This window comes from Puma concolor, chromosome D3 (genome assembly GCF_028749965.1).
Source record: "Puma concolor isolate L17-30 chromosome D3, mPumCon1.1.hap2, whole genome shotgun sequence".
Taxonomy (NCBI): domain Eukaryota; kingdom Metazoa; phylum Chordata; class Mammalia; order Carnivora; family Felidae; genus Puma; species Puma concolor.
Genome location: NC_141678.1, coordinates 77321726 through 77343078, shown reverse-complemented (window position 1 = coordinate 77343078; position 21353 = coordinate 77321726). Strand labels below are relative to the sequence as shown.

Here is a 21353-nt window from a genome sequence, read left to right as displayed (position 1 = left end):
AAGTATTCCTTCCTGACATCTCCTAGTAAAGTCACTGGAAAATTGAGTAATTCACTGGTTAGTGCAGTTGGAGAGCTAGAAGAGTGTAGAAAATTCCTTGGATTCGAGATAAAAATCTGTCGATGTGCTTATGAAATCTTCACATTCGTACATCCCTACCACCCACTTCAACTCCTCCCCGTGCAGAGGGATGAAGGCACACAAGTGAAACACTGCCCGGAAATATGACCACTTGGCCTGCGGAGGGTTCCGATAACTTGCCCATAACACATAATTCACGTACCACGTATATGCAACAGCTGCAAACAGATGTGGAAATTGGCCACAGAGGCGTCCTGGTTAATGGCCATTTGCAGAACGATACGGGAATCTAACAAAATAGCACCGCCAGGAGTGTGCGCTAAGGTGCACTGGGACCCACGATGTAGGTATGTGATTAAGGAGTTTAAAGGCAGCTATGCCAGGAGGGGGAAAAAAAGAAATTCCTCCGGACAGCTACTTCCCAAACGGTATTTCTAGAGGAGAGCTTTTCCTACCACATCACCTGGGGGCCCTACACATTAAAAAAAAAAAAAAAAAAAACTTGGAAAAGACTTTCTAAACCATTTCATGCACTTTGAAGCAATTCCAAGCGCTGTGAGGAAATTTACAACGAGCTGAAAGTCCAAAGAAAGAAGGGAATGAAATATGTGCGCACAATTTCTCATCGGGGTGGGGCTATGAATGAAATACGGGTATGGCATTTTATAAGGAGAAGCCTCTTCCGTTATGGGTGCTGTAACATAAAATGAGAAGTTGACCTTTTTTTTTTTTTTTTTTTTTTTAACCAAAGCCAAACACATCAGTAGTTGATCACAGATGCACGGACTCAGTAAGTGTTTTCATAGTTAAGCTCTCTCCACTTTTATGTCCTTAAACTGCTAGGTCCTAAATAAGATACTAGTATGATCTGGCGCAAGAAAAACAGACCGAGGCCTGTAGTTCTGCAACTTACCTCCATGTCCTCTCTCTGCTCACTGTTTTCTTCATCTTGACCTCCATTTTTTGGCATATAGGCCATTTTCAATCGCAAAAATCCCTTAACTCGAGATTTATGACTGCGTGATGGAAGAAAATTGGTTATAAAGGATATGACTTGGTTACAACTTTCATATTTACGATGATTTTTTTTTTTTTTTTTTTTTGTTACACAAAGGATGCAAAGGGAAAAGAAGCAGAAATCTTCCTCAGAGAAAACCAATGACTGAAGCATGAAGGACACCTGTGCCCCAAAGCCTCACCTTCTTGGTCTAAGGAGAAAATCCTTAAATGTATAGGGTCGCTCCATGGTCGGATCTTCGGTCTACAGGAAGAAAAAGTAAGTTTCAAAACTCCTGATAGTCTCGTGTTTTAGATACACCAAACTGGATTACAGAGCACGCACGTTCACATTCTAGAACGTGGGAAGGGTGAAAACGGGGTTGGGTCTTCACCCAGTACTAGACAAGTAATTACTTTAGAGGTCATCTTTATCTACCCAAGATCCACTAGATGTCACTATCAACACCCACTTTCAGGAGCCAACCCCAGCGTTAGACAAATGACAAAATTATAGTCGTCACTGCCGAGTGTAATTTCTAACTACAGGGTGCAGGCCTCAATCTCACTGCTGATTGATTTCAGAACCAGTGGTCACTGGTACCTTCTCGTTCCCTGTGATCCAAGAAACCGAAAAATGGAGTTAACGGGAAAATATATCTGTGAAGGCAATTTTACTTTATTTTTAACATGAAAATATCATGTCATCAGCCTAAGATAACTGAAAGATTATCTCCTCCACAGAGACCATTCCAGGTAGCGCCATCAATCAGCCTCTTGCTGGTGCCTCGTCCATGAAGCTAGGAGTGTAACTGTGCTATTTTTAAAAGAAATCTGTACTCATTTTATTGTGCAGGGTTAGCTGGTCAAAGCAAGTAGAAAGTTGGAAAAATGTTACTATTTCATTAATTTTTGAACACTTTATGTAGTAAAAATCCCAAATATCCAGGCCCTTTAATTAAAAACAATGTAAAACACTGACTTTGGTGGCAACGGAGACAAACCGCCATACTAAGATGTACTGATGTACTATATTGGAGGGTTGTGTGTGCGTCGATATTTGAAACATCCCAGGTTTTATGTCGTCCGGCTTGAAACTCCACTGGCTTCCTACTCTGCTTATAATAAACTGAAAATGCTTTCCTACGGCCGTACAAGATTAAACATGCCCTGCCTCCTAACTACCCATTACCTCACTGTGAGCCAGTCTCTCTGTCCTGGCCTCATCTGTCCTGGTGCACATCACATCCAATCCTGCCCCGGCAGGTCCTTCTGCTAAACAGCTCTGGTTCCAAACGGCCACGGCTGGCTCCACTCTGAACCCAGGTGTGAGATCCCAGGTCACGCTCTCAGACGCTGCATCATCCTTACTACATGAGCCCCCCCTTACCACCGTCTATCATAGTATGCTGCTTTATCGTCCCCCTTTTCACTATCGGACATTATCTTGGTCATTTACTTACTTACTAATTTGTCATCCACCACTTCTAGAATTAAGCTCATGAGACGAGACGCTTGGATTTGCTCACCATTAAATTCTTGGTGCCAAGAACATTGCCTGGCTCAAAGCCGGCACTGGTACAAGCAGCTGATTAATTCGTCTCATCTACCATGAACTACTAAAGCCATGAAAATTCCACCATTGCTGAAGGAAGTCAATTATATTCTCTCTAGACTGTCCTCTTTAAGGTGACACAGTCAGGCATTTTGGAAACATTTTCTAAAAAAAAGATGTTTCCAAATGTATACATACCACTTATCATGGAAAATTTATTAATTAAGAATATTATTCCATTTCTTCCTTTTCTCATTTATTCAACCACGAAGAATAACTTTTTGTTATTAGAACAAAACCCACGTGGAAGATGTGTGGCTACAACATGGCACCTTCCCTTAGAGTTACAAGGATGTATTGCAGGGGCCACGATATCAACCGGTAACTTGAACCTAAGGTAGAACAAATTCATGGACATGTGGAGATCACATTCCCCACCCCCCCCCCCCCCCCAAGCGACTGATTCTCACTTGGGGATCGACGTGGTTTGCGGATATGGTATCCAAATTCGAGATGAATGGGCAAGTGTGGACAGGTGGGGAATCGGGGGGAAGGGTGGTTCAAACCGAGGAATTCGGCATGGGCAAAACCACGGGATGCTTAGCAGGCATGAGGAGTCGAAGGGACGCAGAGAACACAAGAGAGTGAACAGAGGAAACCACAGAGCCTAGAGGACTCCTTTGATAATGGACCCACTCACGCACGCACTGTGTGGTTTAAATGACAACCACCACACAGATCGAGAGGCAGGCTTCCTCCTAGGTCTGCGTCCTGGCTTCCTTACTGACACAGCTGTGTGGCCAAGTGCATAAAAAATGGAAATTCACCTCCGTGGAAATCCTTGCATGCGAACAAGATGGTGATCTTGTAGACAGGGACAGGATTCTTCTTGGCATTACACAGGGTCCTACCTGATCCTATTTGCTGGAAAAAAAGCCCAGTGGAGACCCCCAGGACAGCACTGGGAGAACGGCATCTCAAACACGCTGATGCCGGCAGCATCACTAGCCAAAGTGGACACCACTGCCCCCTGTTCTGGGGGCACTGAACATCCCAAAGAAAATCTTTTGGATACACAGCACTCTCATCTTAAAAAGAGTAATTGCTTTCAGGAGAACTGTAGTTACTAAGACATACAGCGAGAGACACAGCTTTGTGCGCAAACGGAAGCAAACAGCCTTGCCGAAAACCTAGGCTCAAAACCTGCATGTGACCACCAAGAGCACCCAAGCCTTAGACTGAGCCCCCTGCAAACACCCGCCCGGGCCCCTGAGCACATCGCACATCAATACTGGAGACCCAGAGTCTGGTCCAGCACTGCCTCCAGCCTAGTGATCACTGGGCAAGTTACCTCCCTGTCTGGGCTCAGATGCCCTCATCTGTAAAATATAGGGAGTAGACAAAATGGTCTCTGAAGCCCCTCTAAGCTCTAGGACGCTGAATTCTATACATGTGAGTGGGAATCACTACCCTTCTACCAGCCATAAATATAAAATATATAAAAGCCAAAAATACAAAAACTTATCATCTGAGTTACCTTCAGGTACCGCTGCGGCACCAAAAACAATACCAGCACCCTGAAAAATGCTTCGCTCTAGAGAAACGGAAATTCAAAAGTTACCGTGATTGCCTAGAGCAGCACTTGACTATAATAGGAGAAATTCATGCTTTTAAAATAGCTCTCTCTACCCCAGTGTGTTTCCCATGGATACAGAGATTGTGTAGCTGAAGGGGATGTGTGGGCTTGGGGCTCAAAGGGCAGGGGAGATACAACTGAAAGACGAGTCAAGAAAAATTTCACAGGCGTAACAGGCAAACAGCTGCCAGAAAATGTCCCTCTGTGGTTACTACAAGTCTTGGAGATGGCTGGCCTCTAAATAATTAGTAAAGGCAAGTTGTAAAATTTGAAGTCCTAAAACTTGAACCTGAAAGTCACGAACTTTTGGGGCGCCCGGGTGGCTCAGTCGGTTGAGAGTCCGATGACTTCGGCTCAGGTCACGATCTCACGGTTTGTGAGTTCGAGCCCCGCATCAGGCTCTGTGCTGACAGCTCGGAGCCTGGAGCCTGCTTCCGATTCTGTGCCTCCCTCTCTCTCCGCCCCTCCCCTGCTCATGCTGTCTCTCAAGAATAAATACATGTCAAAAAAAATTTTTTTTTAGAAGTCATGAACTTTTAAACAACTATCCACTGGCTTTAACAAACAGATACAAAAACGGTAGCTCAAGAAAAATTGGCAAGAAAAGCAGAATTACAGTTAAATTTACTGCTGGTGCCCCCCCTACCAGAGCAGGACAAAGGGCGGCTTTGTCTCACTGGGAGGACAGATGTCAGGCAGGTAGGCCAACAATGACCTCCCTCAACTGCAATGTCTCGCCAACCCCACGCACCTCCAGCGAGCCCCACCGCCCCAGCCCACCAGATGACACACAGTCATCGCGGTCGCCCGCACCTCTGCTGAGTGAGCCGCGGAGCAGCTGCGACGACGTGGTCTCACGGAGCTGGATGGAAACCTGGGGTCACCCGTGCGCATGCCCTCCTTCTACAGGTGACAACACAGAGGCCCGGGAAAGATTACTAACTCGTTAAGGTTATCAAGGCGACCGGCCTGTCTCCCACGTCCAAGTCAACGGTTCTGGAGAGCTCTTTTAAAGCCCAACCTTTGGAGACTTCTGTGAATACGGATTTATGTTTTCTTAATTCTCGGATCTGCACACAAGGCGGGACTACCAACCTTGTTTATTCTCCCCTGCTTCCTCTCCCTCCTGCCCGCACTCCTGTTCTCAAAAATAAATAAGGAGGACAAGAAATATTAAAGGTGAGTGGCAAATCCGGAATGGGAACAAAGGAAGTAGAGGGCCCTACCGTCCTGAACTCCCACGACCTTGGACTCTGAGGGCCGAGGATGAAAGTGCATCACAAGTCTCAACTGAGTTGCTTTCTTCTGGAAGCATTTGAGGAGTGTGAAGCACGGAGGCACCCATCATCAGAACGGGGAGAGGAAGCCGGTTTTCTTTCACACGACTACTCCTCACTCTTTCCTGTTGAGGGGGCAATGACGGAGCGGACACTGGCCTCCTCTGGCCACTGTGCTGGATAAGCGAGGTAGCGACTCTGACGCGCAGGGCACCTGGCCTCACACAACCCTCCCCGCCCCGCCTCTGTTCCGACTGCCTCCTTCGTTTGTCACCCTGGCGGAGCTCCAACTCAGCCCCTCGCCACAGCCCACGGGGCCCAGCAGGGCCCACACGTGCCAGATCCGAGATGCCAAGGTGCTTGTCAGTTACACCGTGCACCCCTGGAAGGGTGGGTTCCTAAACCTGTCCGCTGAGAGGTAGGGTTGCTCTGACCCTCCAGTCTTCCTGGGGTCTGAGCATTTACAGCTGCAGGTGAGGACGACTTAGGTAAGCCACTCCTGAGATCCTGAAAGCATGATTTTACACTGCAAACCCCAATATCCACTGGTAATGAACCCAACATGCCTCTAGTATTTCATTCGGCAAGGGAAGAAGGTTCTTCAGCAAAAATCAATTAATGGGTCTAAAATATTTATTGTTCAAACATACGTGAAACAGGATTTAAATGATCAAAAATCATTTGTTAACCATCATGAGAGATTATTCTAAGTTTGGTTCTGCTGTCTGGGATCTTCTCCATGAAGCTCCTGATTTAGAAAAGAGCTTCATTCAAAAATTAAGGCAATAATTTCTTAGACCATAATCAAGACAGATTTTTTTTTTTTTTTTAAGGAATTAAGGTTCGTGATATCTTGAGGCAATAAGATAAAGCCTCACTCTTGTTTAAAATGCCCTAAAATAGGAGTCTCTTGGGTGGCTCAGAGGGTTAAGTGTCCGACTTCGGCTCAGGTCACGATCTCTCTGTTCGTGGATTCGAGCCCTGAAATGGATTCTGTGCTGACAGCTCAGAGCCTGGAGCCTGCTTCGGATTCTGGGTCTCTCTCCTTCTCTGCCCTTCCCCCACTCATGCTCGCTCTCTCAAAAATAAACATTAAACAAAAATAAAATAAAATGCCTCAAAATAAACAAATGGGCATGTGTGTGTGATAATTATCTATATACATGAGATATACATATATATCAGCATGAAGATATATGCTATTAGGTATTCTGCTAATACAGACTTAAAAAACAAACACTCTCTTCAATTTCTAGGATTTTAAGCATTTGGGCTTTTTCTTATTACCTAAATTAAATGATCTTGGCGTACCAGACGCATAGAACACAGATGCATGCCTCAGGTAGGGGGAGATGGCTGAATGAAAAATCACTAACTAAATCTGGTGGGGGTTTAGGAATCCCTCTAATAGCCAGAATTAGTATCTGAGTCAATGGGAATCTGGAATCATAAATTATTTTTTACCCAAGCCAGGGAACACTGTCTCACCTTCACATGTGCCCCCAATATGGTGCCACTTGCCACATGAGGCTTTTTCAATTTTAATTCATTAACATGAAAGAACGTGAAAGAACATTCTAAATTTGGCTCCTTAGTCACATCGGCCACCATTCAAACGCTCAACTACCACGTGGCTACTGTAACAGGTGACAATGCTAGGCTACATGCGGAAGAAAGCTGCTTCGCCGGATTCTTCCTCAGAGATTAGCATCATATCCATCAGCAAACAGCTGTTGAAGGATACATTCTCTATCGGCTAACGGGCCTGCATGAAATTAATAACCAAATATCCAATCAGATACCTTCCATCTCGAAAGGGCCTGCATGGGTTAGCAACGGCAAATGTCCCAAATTACTGCTCTCCATTATCTTCTCTCATCACTGATGACACCATTTTCCTATTTTATCTAAGATTTTTTGATTTTGACAAATATGGACTCTACCGGCCATATACATAACCTGCCTTGACCAGGGGCACGGAGCTGTCAAGAAAGGAGCAACCGTTACTGACTTCGCAAAATACGTCCAAATGCTAATGTCCATTTATCACACCCACGCTTGTGTTCTATAAAATAAAACAACACCGTGCAACTTTCCCATGAGTGCCCTACACGTAGGGTCACACGCACCCATGACAGCACCTCAAACCCTGAGCCCGAAGGCCGTGTCCATTCAGAATACGCTACTTGGGTTCTACCACCACTTAGAAGGTGAAGAATGCACCGCCATGCCTCGCCATGCCTCTCCTTGGTGAAGAATGCACCGCCATGCCTCTCCTTGGCTTCCTCCGTGGTCCATTTCCCAGACTGCAGCTGGCTCCACGAACCTAGTCGTCCATCGTTAAGGATGAAGACTGCTGCACTCCAGCATAAGCCAATCGTGGGGCAGGTGCAAAACTGGGCAGCTCCACTGCTCACCTGGCTCGGGTCACACACAAGTTCTCAGTGTCCTCCAGGCATTTGCTGTTTACCTTCTTCCATCGGCTGGTTTCTATTACAGCCTCTAGCCCTGGCACCAGCTCGTCCTTTCGGAGCTCACTCTTGCCTCCACCCAAACCCAGAGCTAAGCTAATTCCCTCTACTGAGGAACGCTGTTCCATTCCGAGCCCCACCCAACCTTTCCAAACCAATGAGCACTCAATCACTCAAACGGGGGACTGTTGGAGCAGGTTGTTTAAAACATTCCACTCACACCTCTTCAAGAGTGTTAGCACCTCATCTGCCTCGACAGAGATGTGGTTCTTCTGTCAGGGACAAGGGTGGTTAGGGATAACCGTGAAAGAACTGGCCAACCAACAAAATACCACCTGAAAACGTCAGCGGATGGCTTCAACCGGAAGAGCACAGACAGAAGGCCAACGGATGCAGGAACACGTGAAGAGTCTTTCCGTGCAAACGTGGAGACCTCCACACCCTCCCCGTGTGACTCTGAAAGGGCAACCAGGTTGGCGAAGGCTTACGTAGTCGGTCCCGTGCAACCCACACGTCCTCTGCAAGTACCTGGGAGCTTCAGGTTTTTATACAGAATAATGTTTTCATGACATCACTTTTCCTTCCAGTCTTTGGGAAGGGAACGTGCTCGAAACTTCCTTCCTCAATAGCTCCCCTGAGTCAGTAAGAATAAATTGCTTGCTATCACAATCCTTTCACAACATCTCTTCAGAGCTTCCTGGGTAAGACACAGTCTTTCTTGGTATTTAACATATGGTAACAGCCACCATTTCAACACAGCAGACTTGCACTACGCAGTTTAAGTCACTTTGGTTTATAGACTGTTGATGCTATTTGCTCACAAAGTATTTAAAAAAATTAACAAGGGGGAGCCTGGGTGGCTCCGTTGGTTAAGCCTCTGATTTCGGCTCAGATCATGATCTCTCAGTTGGTGGGTTCAAGCCCCGTGTCGGGCTCTGTGCTGATAGCTCAGGGCCTGGAGCCCGCTTTGGATTCTGTCTCTCTCCCCCTCTCTCTGCCCCTCCCCTGCTTGTACTCTCTCTCTCAAAAGTAAACATTTTAAAAAAACAAACAAAATTAACAAAATGGCCTTGGAAGGCAGAAACATTTGACTTACCCTCTCTTAGATACTATTTGAGTCACTTTGTGCTGCCCTATGGGAGAAGGAGCAGGAGGGGTGGGGACGGAACAATCTGGAAAACCATAGCTGAAATTCAAGCCAACCTGCCTTTCCCCAAGGCCTCCAGGTTAAGTCTCCCCAGGCTACCTACATCGCCTCTGAGCACACAGAAGACACCGTCAGCCTCCGTCATCAGTCACAAACCCCAACTGTTCTGCTACTCATCTGAGCAGAGAGAAATGGCAACGACATCACACGGGCTAACTCAGTACAGTTTCTAAGGCTGCGGTGGGTGACGCCAGCTGACAAGTTCGCCCAGAACCAACAGCTTCTTTTCTCTGGTCTTCCTGCTGCCTGAGAAAAGCCACACACCCCAATCTGGGAAGTGCTAGCTTGTATGGATGTAGCCCAGGAGAAAGAGCACGTGCAATTCTACACAAAGACAACAAATGTCTGAGTGGCCCCAAAGGGTGGATTTGCAAGCAAAAACATTCCGGTGACAAGGGCGAGGGTTGGACGGAGAAAGGGAGCTGTTTTCCATGATGTGACAAAGGAGCCCAGAAGAGAAAGAGGCTGGTGATGCAGACAGGCATACTTGGATGACTCAGATATGCCCGATTTTCACAGTTAAGCTCTCTGCCATCCCCCCGAAGAGACTGCTTTCTAGAAAGGGCCAGGGTCAGAGTACATGCCCTTCATGTCAGCCTGCTCCACTGCCTTGAGGAAATACTGCTCTGAAATACACCCAACTGGAAACAATGAAAAGCGCTGCTCACGGCATGCACCATGAAGCAGGTAATGGTCCTTACCGGGAGATGATTCAGGGGTATGTCCACCTGTCCCAGGAAGTCGTCTCGGGTCTGTGGAGAAGAGAGCAAAGAGTTAATGTCCCCATCTATCCACTGAGCGTCGGTATTCTTTAAAATATTTAATATGCGGGCGCCTGGGTGGCTCAGTCGGTTCAGAGTCCGACTTCGGCTCAGGTCATGATCTCACAGTCCGTGAGTTCGAGCCCCGCATCGGGCTCTGTGCTGAGAGCTTGGAGCCTGTAGCCTGCTTTGGATTCTGTGTCTCCCTCTCTCTCTGCCCCTCCCCTGCTCATGCTCTGTCTCTCTGTGCCTCAAAAATACATAAAACATTAAAAAAAAAATTAAAAAAAAATAAAATATTTAATATGTTTCCTTAACATAATGATTCTGTGTAAGTCACGGGATGAAACGTACAGCATATAGTCGTGGCACCGTAACAGTGTTGTAGGGCCACAGAGGGTAGCTACACTTGTGAGCCCTGCAGGAGTGAGGTACGGTGTCGTCACCATGTCGCAGACCTGAAACTAACGTAACGCTGTGTGCCAACGATGCTTCAGTTAAAAAAAAAAAAAAAAAAAAAAAAGTTTCTTTATAAATAGAAAGGGCCAGGGCCTGACACTGGAGTGCAGTGTCCGTGCGGATGCATGCAAGGCAGAAGGCCCTGATGAGTGGCAGACAGACGTCGCCTGGGAGACGGGGAGGAGCCCAGGGCGTGGTCCACCAGAACTTGAGCTGCCCCAGCCCCTGCAGGGTGTCTGTGACCCCCCAGAATGGAAACAAATCAGCTCTTGGAACTGGGGAGCATGGGATCAGTACGGGGAAGGGACACGCGGGACCACAGAGGGTTTGGGGGCACAGCTGGCCCAGTTCACACAGGAGACAGTAGTGACATCTTGGGAACATTCTAACAAATATTTTTTTTTTTTTTTTTTTTTTTTTTTTTTTAAATTTTTTTTTCAACGTTTTTATTTATTTTTGGGGGGACAGAGAGAGACAGAGCATGAACGGGGGAGGGGCAGAGAGAGAGGGAGACACAGAATCGGAAGCAGGCTCCAGGCTCTGAGCCGTCAGCACAGAGCCCGACGCGGGGCTCGAACTCACGGACCGCGAGATCGTGACCTGGCTGAAGTCGGACGCTTAACCGACTGCGCCACCCAGGCGCCCCTCTAACAAATATTTAAGTGCTACAAAGAGCTTCCTGAGAGCTGAGAGTCCAGGGAGAGAGTAAAAGTCTAATGATTAATAAATCTTACAAATTACTTCTCATTAAAAAACGGCCTCAAACTTGCACTCTTGTAAGTACACTACTCTGGAATCCAAGTTCATGGATTGAGTTTGCTGGTTAATTTCAGGACACACCGTACTTCTTCCTGTCTCTGTCCTACCACACAGCATTCATCTTTCTGACGTGAGACCTAGATGAAATTCATTTGGAGGAGCTCAAGAACCCCCTTTCAGACCCGGGAAGTCCTAACTCAGGTCCAGGGGACACTGGCCTGGACCACAGGGTGTTCAACAGGTCTCGCTGACACTACATCCTGTAAAGGTGCTTATGTCATGGCTTTGGACATTTAAGTGACCCTGGCATAGAAGTCTGTTACCCTCTTATAAACACATGCAGCTTCTTACCATATTCAAAATGCCTAAAAGCTGGAAAGTTCTTCAGGTGAAATCCGACCCGTCCCACTGCTAGCCTGAGGAAAAGCCCAAGAGAGAATCCAGACCTCCTCACCCCAAATCCTGGGTTCTTGTTTTTCACTCTTTGCTGGTTTACCGAGGAATTTTCTAATTTACAGAACCTTTTTTTTTTTTTTTAAACGTTTACTTATTCTTGAGAAAGGGAGAGAGACAGAGTCAGAGCGTGAGCGGGGCAAGGGCAGAGAGAGACACACACAGAATCCAAAGCAGGCTCCAACCTCTAAGCTGTCAGCACAGAGCCCGACGTGGGGCTCAAACCCACAATCCATGAGATCATGACCCGAGGGAAAGTCGGACGCTCAAAGTCACCCAGGCGCCCAGAAACTACTTTTTAAACGTACTTGGAAAACTTCTCTTCTTGCATTTGAAAAGAAGCAGTTGGTAACCATGAATGAGATTTACTGAAATGATTTGCTCCAAGCTCAGGATTTCCTTCTAGGTCATTTAAAAAAATTTGATTAACTAGATAGCTATCCGTCTCCTCTAGACGATGCACAGCAAAAAAATCAAAGTCACCACTGGCCAGGTGTACGTAAAGCAGGAGACTAGCCCCAGTCCTCATGATGCGATTCTCCTGTACTTTTTTTTTTTTTTAATCTTGGCTACTTTGGCTACAACCCAGCATGCAAACACCTCATCTAGCACAAAGCTACAGGTGCCAATTAATGCTGTGGATCTCAACAAAAGTAGCCATCGGCAGAAGGTCCAGAAAAGGCAGACATCTTTGCTGCCCAAAGTGATGGGGAGTGTTCTTGCTCTCCATCTGACGAATTTAATTATAAAGCTAGTGTGAATGTTAGTTAACAAAAACCAGAAGCATGTTGACTACTGACCATAAACTGTTCGTCTACCTAATGTGAGTAGTGTGGTATTGCCACTTGCCCCCTGTCCCCTCCTGCTACCCGTGAAGGAAAAGGCCAGGGGATACAAACATCAGAGGAAGACGGGCTCCCTTGAAGGGGCTTGATGCCCTCCTATCTCTGAAAAGCGACGCATCAATTGTTCACCTAAAGTGCATCTTTATAACAAGTCGCAAAAACACCGACGTGCCCATGCTGCTTTGCTGGGGAGATGTTATCGGAGCTGTAAACCGGTCAAGTGCATGCAGCTTTGCCCAGGCACCTGCCTCTCAGGGCTATAGTAGTGAGGCAGGCGCTGCACTCGGGCCACTTCGTATCAGAGTCTGGGCTCCAAACTAATACCCTGTCCTGCGTCTCACTAACTGTCGCGAAAGCAAAGCGGTACGCCAGCTCTGTGCTTCTCACGGGGACAGCGGCTCAATACGGTGTGGGTGGGAAGAGATTCTCATGATAGCAGTTTGAGGAGACTTGGTGGGGCTCTATTAAAATGCCCATTTGGGGCGTTCTCTTGGCCAATGCCTCCTGTTCAGACTCTGCTGCTGCTTTCCACAAATGGAGCAGGTGACAGAATCCCCAGGGCACTCGCTGTCAAAGTCAGCAGCTTTGCTTGTACCTTCCCAGGTTTTTGCACTTGACACAATACAGAATTTCTAAAATAGCCAAAGATGAAGCAACTTCACGAACAGAGCAAACGGAAGGCTTTTCTGGTTTGCATCAAGGGTGATTGTAGTCAGACCACATTTTATTTATTTATTTTTTTAATGTTTATTTACTTTTGACAGAGAGAGACAGAGCATGAGTGGGGGAGGGCCAGAGAGAGGGAGACCCAGAATCGGAAGCAGGCTCCAGGCTCTGAAGCTGTCAGCACAGAGCCCGACGCGGGGCCCGAACTCACGGACCGCGAGATCATGACCTGAGCCGGAGATGGACGCTCAACCGACTGAGCCACCCAGGCGCCCTCACATTTTAGATAAAATAGGGATCGAGTATGGGACAGCACATGGTACGGAGAAATTGGCTTAAATGTTTCACCAGTCAATGGAACGTGATGGGTTTGGAAACCCAGCCCACCGTTGCTAGAACTATAGAAGCTTCAGGAGATGTAAAACATGTAGGCTAATGAGAACATACCAACTTTAAAACACACCTTCAATTCCACAGGAGGGATCTAGCAGGGGATCGGAGAGCCCACCAGTGGCCTACATGCCGGCGAAGGGGAGTGTCTCAAGGACGCCGGACTGTGCTGCTGTGGCAGGATCCCCACCCACGGGCCCCAGAGAGACAATGTCTGAGGCCACCTTACACCAATGTTGTGAAAATACAATAATCAAATCAATTTTTGGCAACTTCTATGACACAATTATTTCCATCAAGCATCATGCTGACGATGAGCCTATGAAAACCAAACTGATTTCAGCTCACACTGGCCTTTCTTGTGCTTGTTTGTAAGTGGTAAATGCTGTCAGTTTCAACCTTAATGACCTGTCCTGTTCTAGAGGCTGCAAATGTGCAAGTCAGTAACACAATTATAATTGCTCCCTTCTGACAAGCCACCAAATATTTTCCAACCTAATGACAAGGCAAAATGGAGCCCCTGAAATGTGTCAACAGAAGGTGAAGCAAAAATCCATATTCCATTACTGGAGAAGTCAAATACATACACCTGACACGGTCTTAGAGCTTGCTCTCTAAATGATGATCACAGTATACCGAAGACTGCCCCTCTCCCCTTTAAAATAACTATCCCCGTGTAAATATTTTATTAAAACTTTTTAAAAAATGTTTATTCATTTATTTTTGACAGAGACAGAACATGAGCAGGGAAGGGGCAGAGAGAAAGGGGGAGACACAGAATCTGAAGCAGGCTCCAGGCTCTGAGCTGTCAGCACAGAGCCCAACGTGAGGCTCGGACCCATGAACTGATATCATGACCTGAGCCGAAGTCCGAGGCTTAACTGACTGAGCCACCCAAGCGCCCCAGGACAGTCATTTTTAAACATGAATTGCAACCCTGCTGGCAGCTCATGAGAAGCACTTTTTAAAAAATAAATATAGTAAGGGGCGCCTGGGTGGCCCCGTTGGTTAAGTGTCTGATTTTTGATTTTGGCTCAGGTCATGATCCCAGGGTTGTGAGATCGAGCCCCATGTCAGGCTCTCCACTTGGCATGGAGCCTGCTCAGGATTCTCTCTCTCCCTCTGCCCCTTGTCCACACTGTCACACACACGCTTGCTCACTTACTCTCTCTCTCAAAAAAAAAAAAAAAATTAAATAGGAGATAGAAAATATTAGTGCCTTGCATGAAATGTACATACAGTTTGAACACAATGGGTTCTGTTAACACACATGAAAGAATGTGTACTAAGCTGTGATGTGAAATTAATTTCCTTTTGTGTGTTTGCCATCCCAGGTTTAAAAGCCACTCAACCACATTAAATGGAAACCATCCGGTGCTACCAACTGCCTGGGGTTTTATCCTAGAAATTATTAAGTAGTGACTTCCAGGAAGACTGTAGTTAGAATTTCTCAAGCCACACGGAAGAAACGTATTGAGGAATCAGAATATAAGCTACAGAAAAAGAATTTAAGAGTAAAGCTATAGCGTGACTAGTTCTGTGTCTCTTACAAGTTGAAGGTAAACCTCACAACACTAAGTCAAAAACAAAAACAAAACCCATTCGCTTTCCTGCTAACCCATGAAATGTGACTTCCCCGTCTGCTTCCTCCCAAAGCCCACGCTCCAGCACCAGGACCGAGTTGATGGGGGCAACAGGTTCTATTTTTCGAGAGGTACGCACTCTGAATAATCTAAATAATGAATGGCTTGAGAGCCTTTTACAGAAGCTTTTATTTTTTTAGTGTTTATTTATTTTTGAGACAGAGAGAGACAGAGCATGAACGGGGGAGGGGCAGAGAGAGAGGGAGACACAGAATCTGAAACAGGCTCCAGGCTCTGAGCTGTCAGCACAGAGCCTGATGCGGGGATCGAACTCACGGACCGCGAGATCACGACCTGAGCCGAAGTCGGACGCTTAACCGACTGAGCCACCCAGGCGCCCCTACAGAAGCTTTTAGACAAAGGGTTACAAATACCCTAACTCCTCAACAGTTAGTGTCCGGGAGAGTCACCTGAATGTCAATTTGCATTTAGTTGTAGGTGCTGTCTCACTCCTCACTAAAGCCTGAGGCTGGCTTTGTCGCCGCACGGAAGGGAGGAAGGACTGTCTTGTTTCTCCTTGCGCTTGTCCCAGTCATCAGCCTCCGCCACGCGGACGGCGCGGCTGGGGCTCGCAAAGACCCAGTGAGTCTGGCCTCCACCCACACCACACGCTGCAGAATCCGATGTGTCACCACCTGGTGGCCTCTGGCTTTCGAGGTGACTTGCCTTAAAATAGGTCACCGAAGTTGCCTTAATCCAAGAGTCAACCGGCATTCTACTAGAAATAAAAAGGTGCAACGATGAAATGCCCTCTGAATGCACACGTGCTTGCCAAAATTCACTCGGGGGCACCAGAACGTAAAAGCAAACACAACCGGATACTTGCTCAGAAAGACACACGTCACGTTCACGCTGCCCGCCCCTCTGCCATTTTAGTTTTCTAAGCTGAGGGACAAGACCTCCCATTCACGAAAACAGGGCAAGGTAGGTCCTGGAGACGCCAGCTCTTATTTACAAAAACAAACGGGCCTTCCGTGTCAACGAGATGTCAGAGCAGGCCCACGGGACCTTTGCAGGCTCCTAGAAAGGCACACTGGGAAGGTGGGCAGAATTTAATCACGGCGGATGAATGTGCTATCGTGAAGAGTATTTATTTTATTTTATTTTATTTTTTTTTAAATTTTTTTTTTCAACGTTTTTATTTATTTTTGGGACAGAGAGAGACAGAGCATGAACGGGGGAGGGGCAGAGAGAGAGGGAGACACAGAATCGGAAACAGGCTCCAGGCTCCGAGCCATCAGCCCAGAGCCTGACGCGGGGCTCAAACTCACGGACCGCGAGATCGTGACCTGGCTGAAGTCGGACGCTTAACCGACTGTGCCACCCAGGCGCCCCGAAGAGTATTTATTTTAAAGGACGCTCTGCTCAAAGCTCAGACTGCAAACCAGAAGGGGTAAACGGAGCAAAGAACCACCGTACTGGCAAAGACTCAAGCCGGCCTCGCAAGAGCGGTGTGGCTTCAATCCAGGAGAGGCCGAAAAGTACACACCGAGCCGCGAGAAGGCACTCGCGTGTGGGCTCAGAGGGAGTCCCAGCTGCTGCGGGGACCCAGTCGTCACGGGAGGGGATGAGATGTGCTTAGTGTCCCCTCTTTCCTCAGCGGGCGGAGGTGGTTCAAGAACATTCAGTCCTCTTCCTGCTCTAAACAGAGCCATAGTCCAGGGCACAGGTCAAAGGAGGGCCACGGAAATCACAGCTCGTTGTAGTACAAGCACTTGATAATCTGAATTTAGGGCCCAATCACCTCTAGGGGTGTAAAAACTGGGAAAGAACTCTGGGGACGAGACGCACAAGATGGGACCTTGTAAAGGTGCAGAGACAAGGTGCCCCGGTTTCCTAGGGAGAGAAACTAACCAGCCTTGTGCAACAGAATGCGAGGCACCCACAGAATTTGAAAAATTCTAATAGCCACAGTGAAAAGTAGAAGACAGATAAAATTAATTCCAGGAATTTATTTTAGTTGAGCCCATTCCTCCAAAATGTTATCTCAACGTGTAACCGAGAGAAAGATGGTTACTGAGCTATTTTACGTTCTCCTTTTCACGAAGTCTTTGAAATCGGTGCCCATCCCTGGCCTGCGGCACACTGCGGTGTGGACCATCCACAACCCCACTGCTCAGCAGCCACGGGCGGCCAGTGTCTGTGCAGCTCCACGAGGCAGGCACCACGCACCCCAGCTGCTGCTGCATATCAGAAGCACGGACGGGATGCCTCGGGCCCAGCACAGAGGGAGGGACTCCATCTGCCAAGGGTCGAGGGCAAGGACACCTGCACAAAGGAACTTGAGCAGGCTCAGGAAGTAGGAGTTGGCTGGGGGGGACGGAAGGGGGTCGCGAGGGCAGGGCGTGCAGCCAGAGGCGCCGGGCTAACGCTGTGGATGTGGGCACATGGCAGGAAAAGAGAAAAGGGGCCACTATGAAGGGAACGACTGGCAGGGACCGCATTTCAGAAAGGTCCCCTGACAGCTGGAAGAAGTGACTGCAGGGGAAGATGCCGGAGAGAGAGGGTAGGCTGTCCGGATGAGGCGGTGCGAGGGTCTGGACCACGCAGGTAAGGGGAAGGCTCAGTGTTAGTTCAGAAGCGCCCTGTTCCTGGACTCTCCTGGTCACTGTGGAATGAGGGAACGGGCAAGATCGTGTATGCCAAGTCCTTACCATGGGGCCCAGAGGAGCACTTGGGAGCCAGTGTCAGTGTGAACCCAGCAGCGACAAGAACAGAGACGTCATTGACTTAATAGTGACACAAAGCAAGTGCACAAGATGGTGGAGGAAAAGGCCCGGGGCGGGGGGGGGGGGGGGGGGGTGGGTGGGGTGTGAGGGGAAGGTGTGGCCAGGCTGCTGTCCCATCTCAGGCAGTGGGCCACCTGCGGGCGCAGGGTCATTACCCGCACCGTGTGCCACCCTGATGTTCACCTCCTGTCCATTCCTGTTTGCAAAGAGAGGTCTTCCCCCTCATCCAGACAAGCTTAGTGACATACACCTAGGAGGACGGACCATCACCCACAATCATCTAATCTTCCAGGGAGGGAAGAGGCCACAGCCCGTCACCCTACGTAGTCTGGGGCACAGCCTGGCATCACGATTATCCCTTACACCTGCTTCAGAGCTGCCCAGCCTCACCAATGACCCTGACACAGTTTCTTGTAAGGAGAGTTTATCTTTGTAAATAATGCAAATGCAGAGAAACCTTAGGCGTTACGGTCGTTCCTGGTAAAAGTTAGTTGCTGAATAAACTAAAACATTTTAATGAATATAATCTGCTAAAAATAAGGTAAACATTCATACATATTCTCCTTCCTACAAAGCAAACTGACCTGAGATTGCATTTCAAAGTTAATTTAAAAGGAAAACGTGTGGGGCACCTGGCTGGCTCAGTCAGTTAAGCATCCGACTTCAGCTCAGGTCACGATCTCATGGTTCGTGGGTTCAAGCCTACGGTTTGCAGCCTGGAGCCCGCTTCGGATTCTGTATCCCCCTCTCTCTCTACTCTCCCCCCAACCCCTGCCCCCCTCTCCCTCTCTCTCTCGGAAATAAACATTAAAAATAAATAAATAAAAGGAAAATGTGTCACTGGGTTCATTTAATGACACCACGTTGTTTAATTTTGTGCTTTTGATTTTATCCTACGACTTCCTAAGATTTCAATTGCCGAAGATTTCAGAATAATTTCCTCAAGATCAGTATCTCATTTCTTCTCCGAGGAAGTTTTAAAATCAAATTTCTTTGCAAGCAATTTAAATAATAGATTATATGTATAAAGGAGAAAAAAAATAAGGCAGAGACACCTTTGGATTCTGTGGTTTGTCTCTGAACTCAACTACCAAAGAAGAGACCTTAATAAATCACCTGCAGAAGTTCACGACAGGTGCCCTTAGTAGCCAGAACAGGGTCATTGGGATATTGGGGAAAAGGGAACCTAAGTAACCTCAAGTTCAATGTCTGATTCATTAGCATGCTCTTCCTCATACATCTCAGGGCATCTGAAACCAGCAGTCGTCCATCTGTCGTCCCCTTGCCCGGCCAGCCAATGGCTCTGCAGGTGTGGGATAAGGTACTCAAGCAGACGACGAGGTTACATGGAACTCAATGTGGTCTCGTTCTTGGCATTTCAGCGAGTGACAATCCTCAACTGGAGTTCTACAGGTTTCCACGAGGACACTGACTGTTCATAAAGGCGCCATGAAGACAGCCTGAGGTTGAGCTTCAGCAATCCCAGGCCGATCCTGCTTAGTACTCTCTTTTTGGCACTGGCCATACTCTGGCCGCAATCACATCTCGGGCCAGGGGACTCCAGCGAAGCTCGCCAGGGGGAGGAGCTCCAGCCATAGTCTGGTAAAGGGCTTTGAGACTGCAAAGCGTAACAAGCTACTGCGTAGCTCTCCCATGATGGGCCAGAGACTATTGTCTGCAGGTTGAGAAACTTGCCCAAGGTCACTGAGTTGGTCAGTAGTAGCCAGAATGTGACCCCAAGCAGTCTGGCTCCGGAGCCCATGGCCTCACCAGCACAGTACAGAGCGGACAACTTCACGTACAAGGGTCTTAAGGAAAACCCTGCACAGGCTCCTCACTTCCCCTCAGGAAATCCCAGTTTGCTATGCTGTGTCCTCAACTCCGCATCTCCTCAGGGTGACACCTGCCGGGTTCAGTTCTTGCGACCTGCAAACTCCTACGGGACATAATCTCGGATTTGTCACGTGCATATTCTTGCCTATGTTCTTCTCTCATCTACAGGTCTTTTAAAAGATCTTATCTTCAATCAATCCCCACACTCAATGTGGGGCTTGAACTCACAACCCCGAGATCAAGAGTCATCCACTGACTGAGCCCGCCAGGCGCCCCTCATCTATATCCTAATAAACAATGAAATGAGCAAAGTGTAAGTTCGAAAAGGAAATGAAACGGAGTGATTTTTATTCTTACGAAGCACCCCCTTCCTATCTTTCAAAGTGGGACTCTCAAACCGGAGTGTGCCCCCCTCTGTGGATACACAAAGACCTTCTGAGAAGTTGGGCACGGGTGGTTTTAAAGAAATCATGTTCTACATCCTGCCATATGTTCTCTTCCCTAAACCCCATCTGCCCGAGAAACAGTGTCTTCTGCTGCTGCCTCTCCTTCCCCACCTGCTTTTACCTAAACCACAGCTCCTCTTCCCCTGCTTTCCAAAGAATGGTTTACTCTTCACCCTTCCTGAAGCTTACCAGCACGCATGTGGCCGGGTGTAAAAAGCACGGGATGAAGGGAGGCTTTGAAAACGTACAGCCCCGGAGGGAGCAAAGAGAGAAGACAGAACACGAGAGACACATCTTCTTTCACCACAGCCTGGGGGACAGGCTCCTTCAAGACACCGAATAGCAGTGTCTCGCATATCTACCATCTGCCCAATTTTCTTTTTATTTGATTTTTAAGATGAAGTCAGATTTTTAGTGATAGGAAATAAGCCTCCTATGGCTGACTGTATTAAATAATAAGGAACGATCGTTAATTTTGTGGCAGGTATTTTCCATAAAATGAGCCATGTCTGTAGTTGCAAAATGAAAAAAAAATCCAAATTTTTCATGCACTCAATACACTAGAAATTGTATCTTTTGCAGCTACTGGACTAATAACTTACTGAGCTACTGATAAATTACAGGTGTCAAAAACGCATGAGAAAAAAATTTTTTTTAATGTGTGAGACACCGTTCTTCAAAATTCTTCATAAGGTTCACTAAGCAAAAATGTCTGGAGACTACAGTTCAAGGCACATAATCCATCATAAGGTGTCAGGTCATTAACTGGGTTGTTATTAAAAAGTTTCCCTCAGAGCTCATTAAGTATTTAAAGCTTCTTCCTCTAAGGTACAGACAGGATTTTTAGACGGCGACGGAAGTGAAAACAAAAAACGCAAAGTTGGAAATGGAAATCACCCCCTTTCTATCTACGGTGTCGGTGAGAAACAGTCTGGAGAGGAAAACTTCCAAGCTTTGCAAAAAAATTATGCAAACAATTAGCGGCCAATTTAAAACACGAAATTTGAAGGATGAGGAGAAACTTATGTTAATTGAACATCCTGGCAGGGGTGAATTCAAGACCAGAGTGTGTCCCCTCTTCCGCTCCCTGCAAGACACGGAGGACACAAGCCCTCCTTCCAGTCTCCTGGAGACAGAATAATGTCA

General features: G+C 47.3%; 1 protein-coding gene across 15 annotated transcripts in view; it reads right to left on the bottom strand.

The window, feature by feature from the left end:
- Window positions 1-21353, bottom strand: part of NEDD4L (NEDD4 like E3 ubiquitin protein ligase) — a 346027-nt gene that overhangs the window by 74874 nt on the left and 249800 nt on the right. For all 15 annotated transcript variants that reach the window (XM_086683105.1, XM_086683102.1, XM_086683104.1 and 12 more), the window contains 3 exons: window positions 9925-9975; window positions 1281-1342; window positions 995-1097 (listed from right to left, as the gene is read on the bottom strand). In XM_086683105.1, the coding sequence (XP_086539231.1) occupies window positions 995-1097; window positions 1281-1342; window positions 9925-9975 (216 nt within the window). The remainder of the gene's footprint in view (window positions 1-994; window positions 1098-1280; window positions 1343-9924; window positions 9976-21353) is intronic.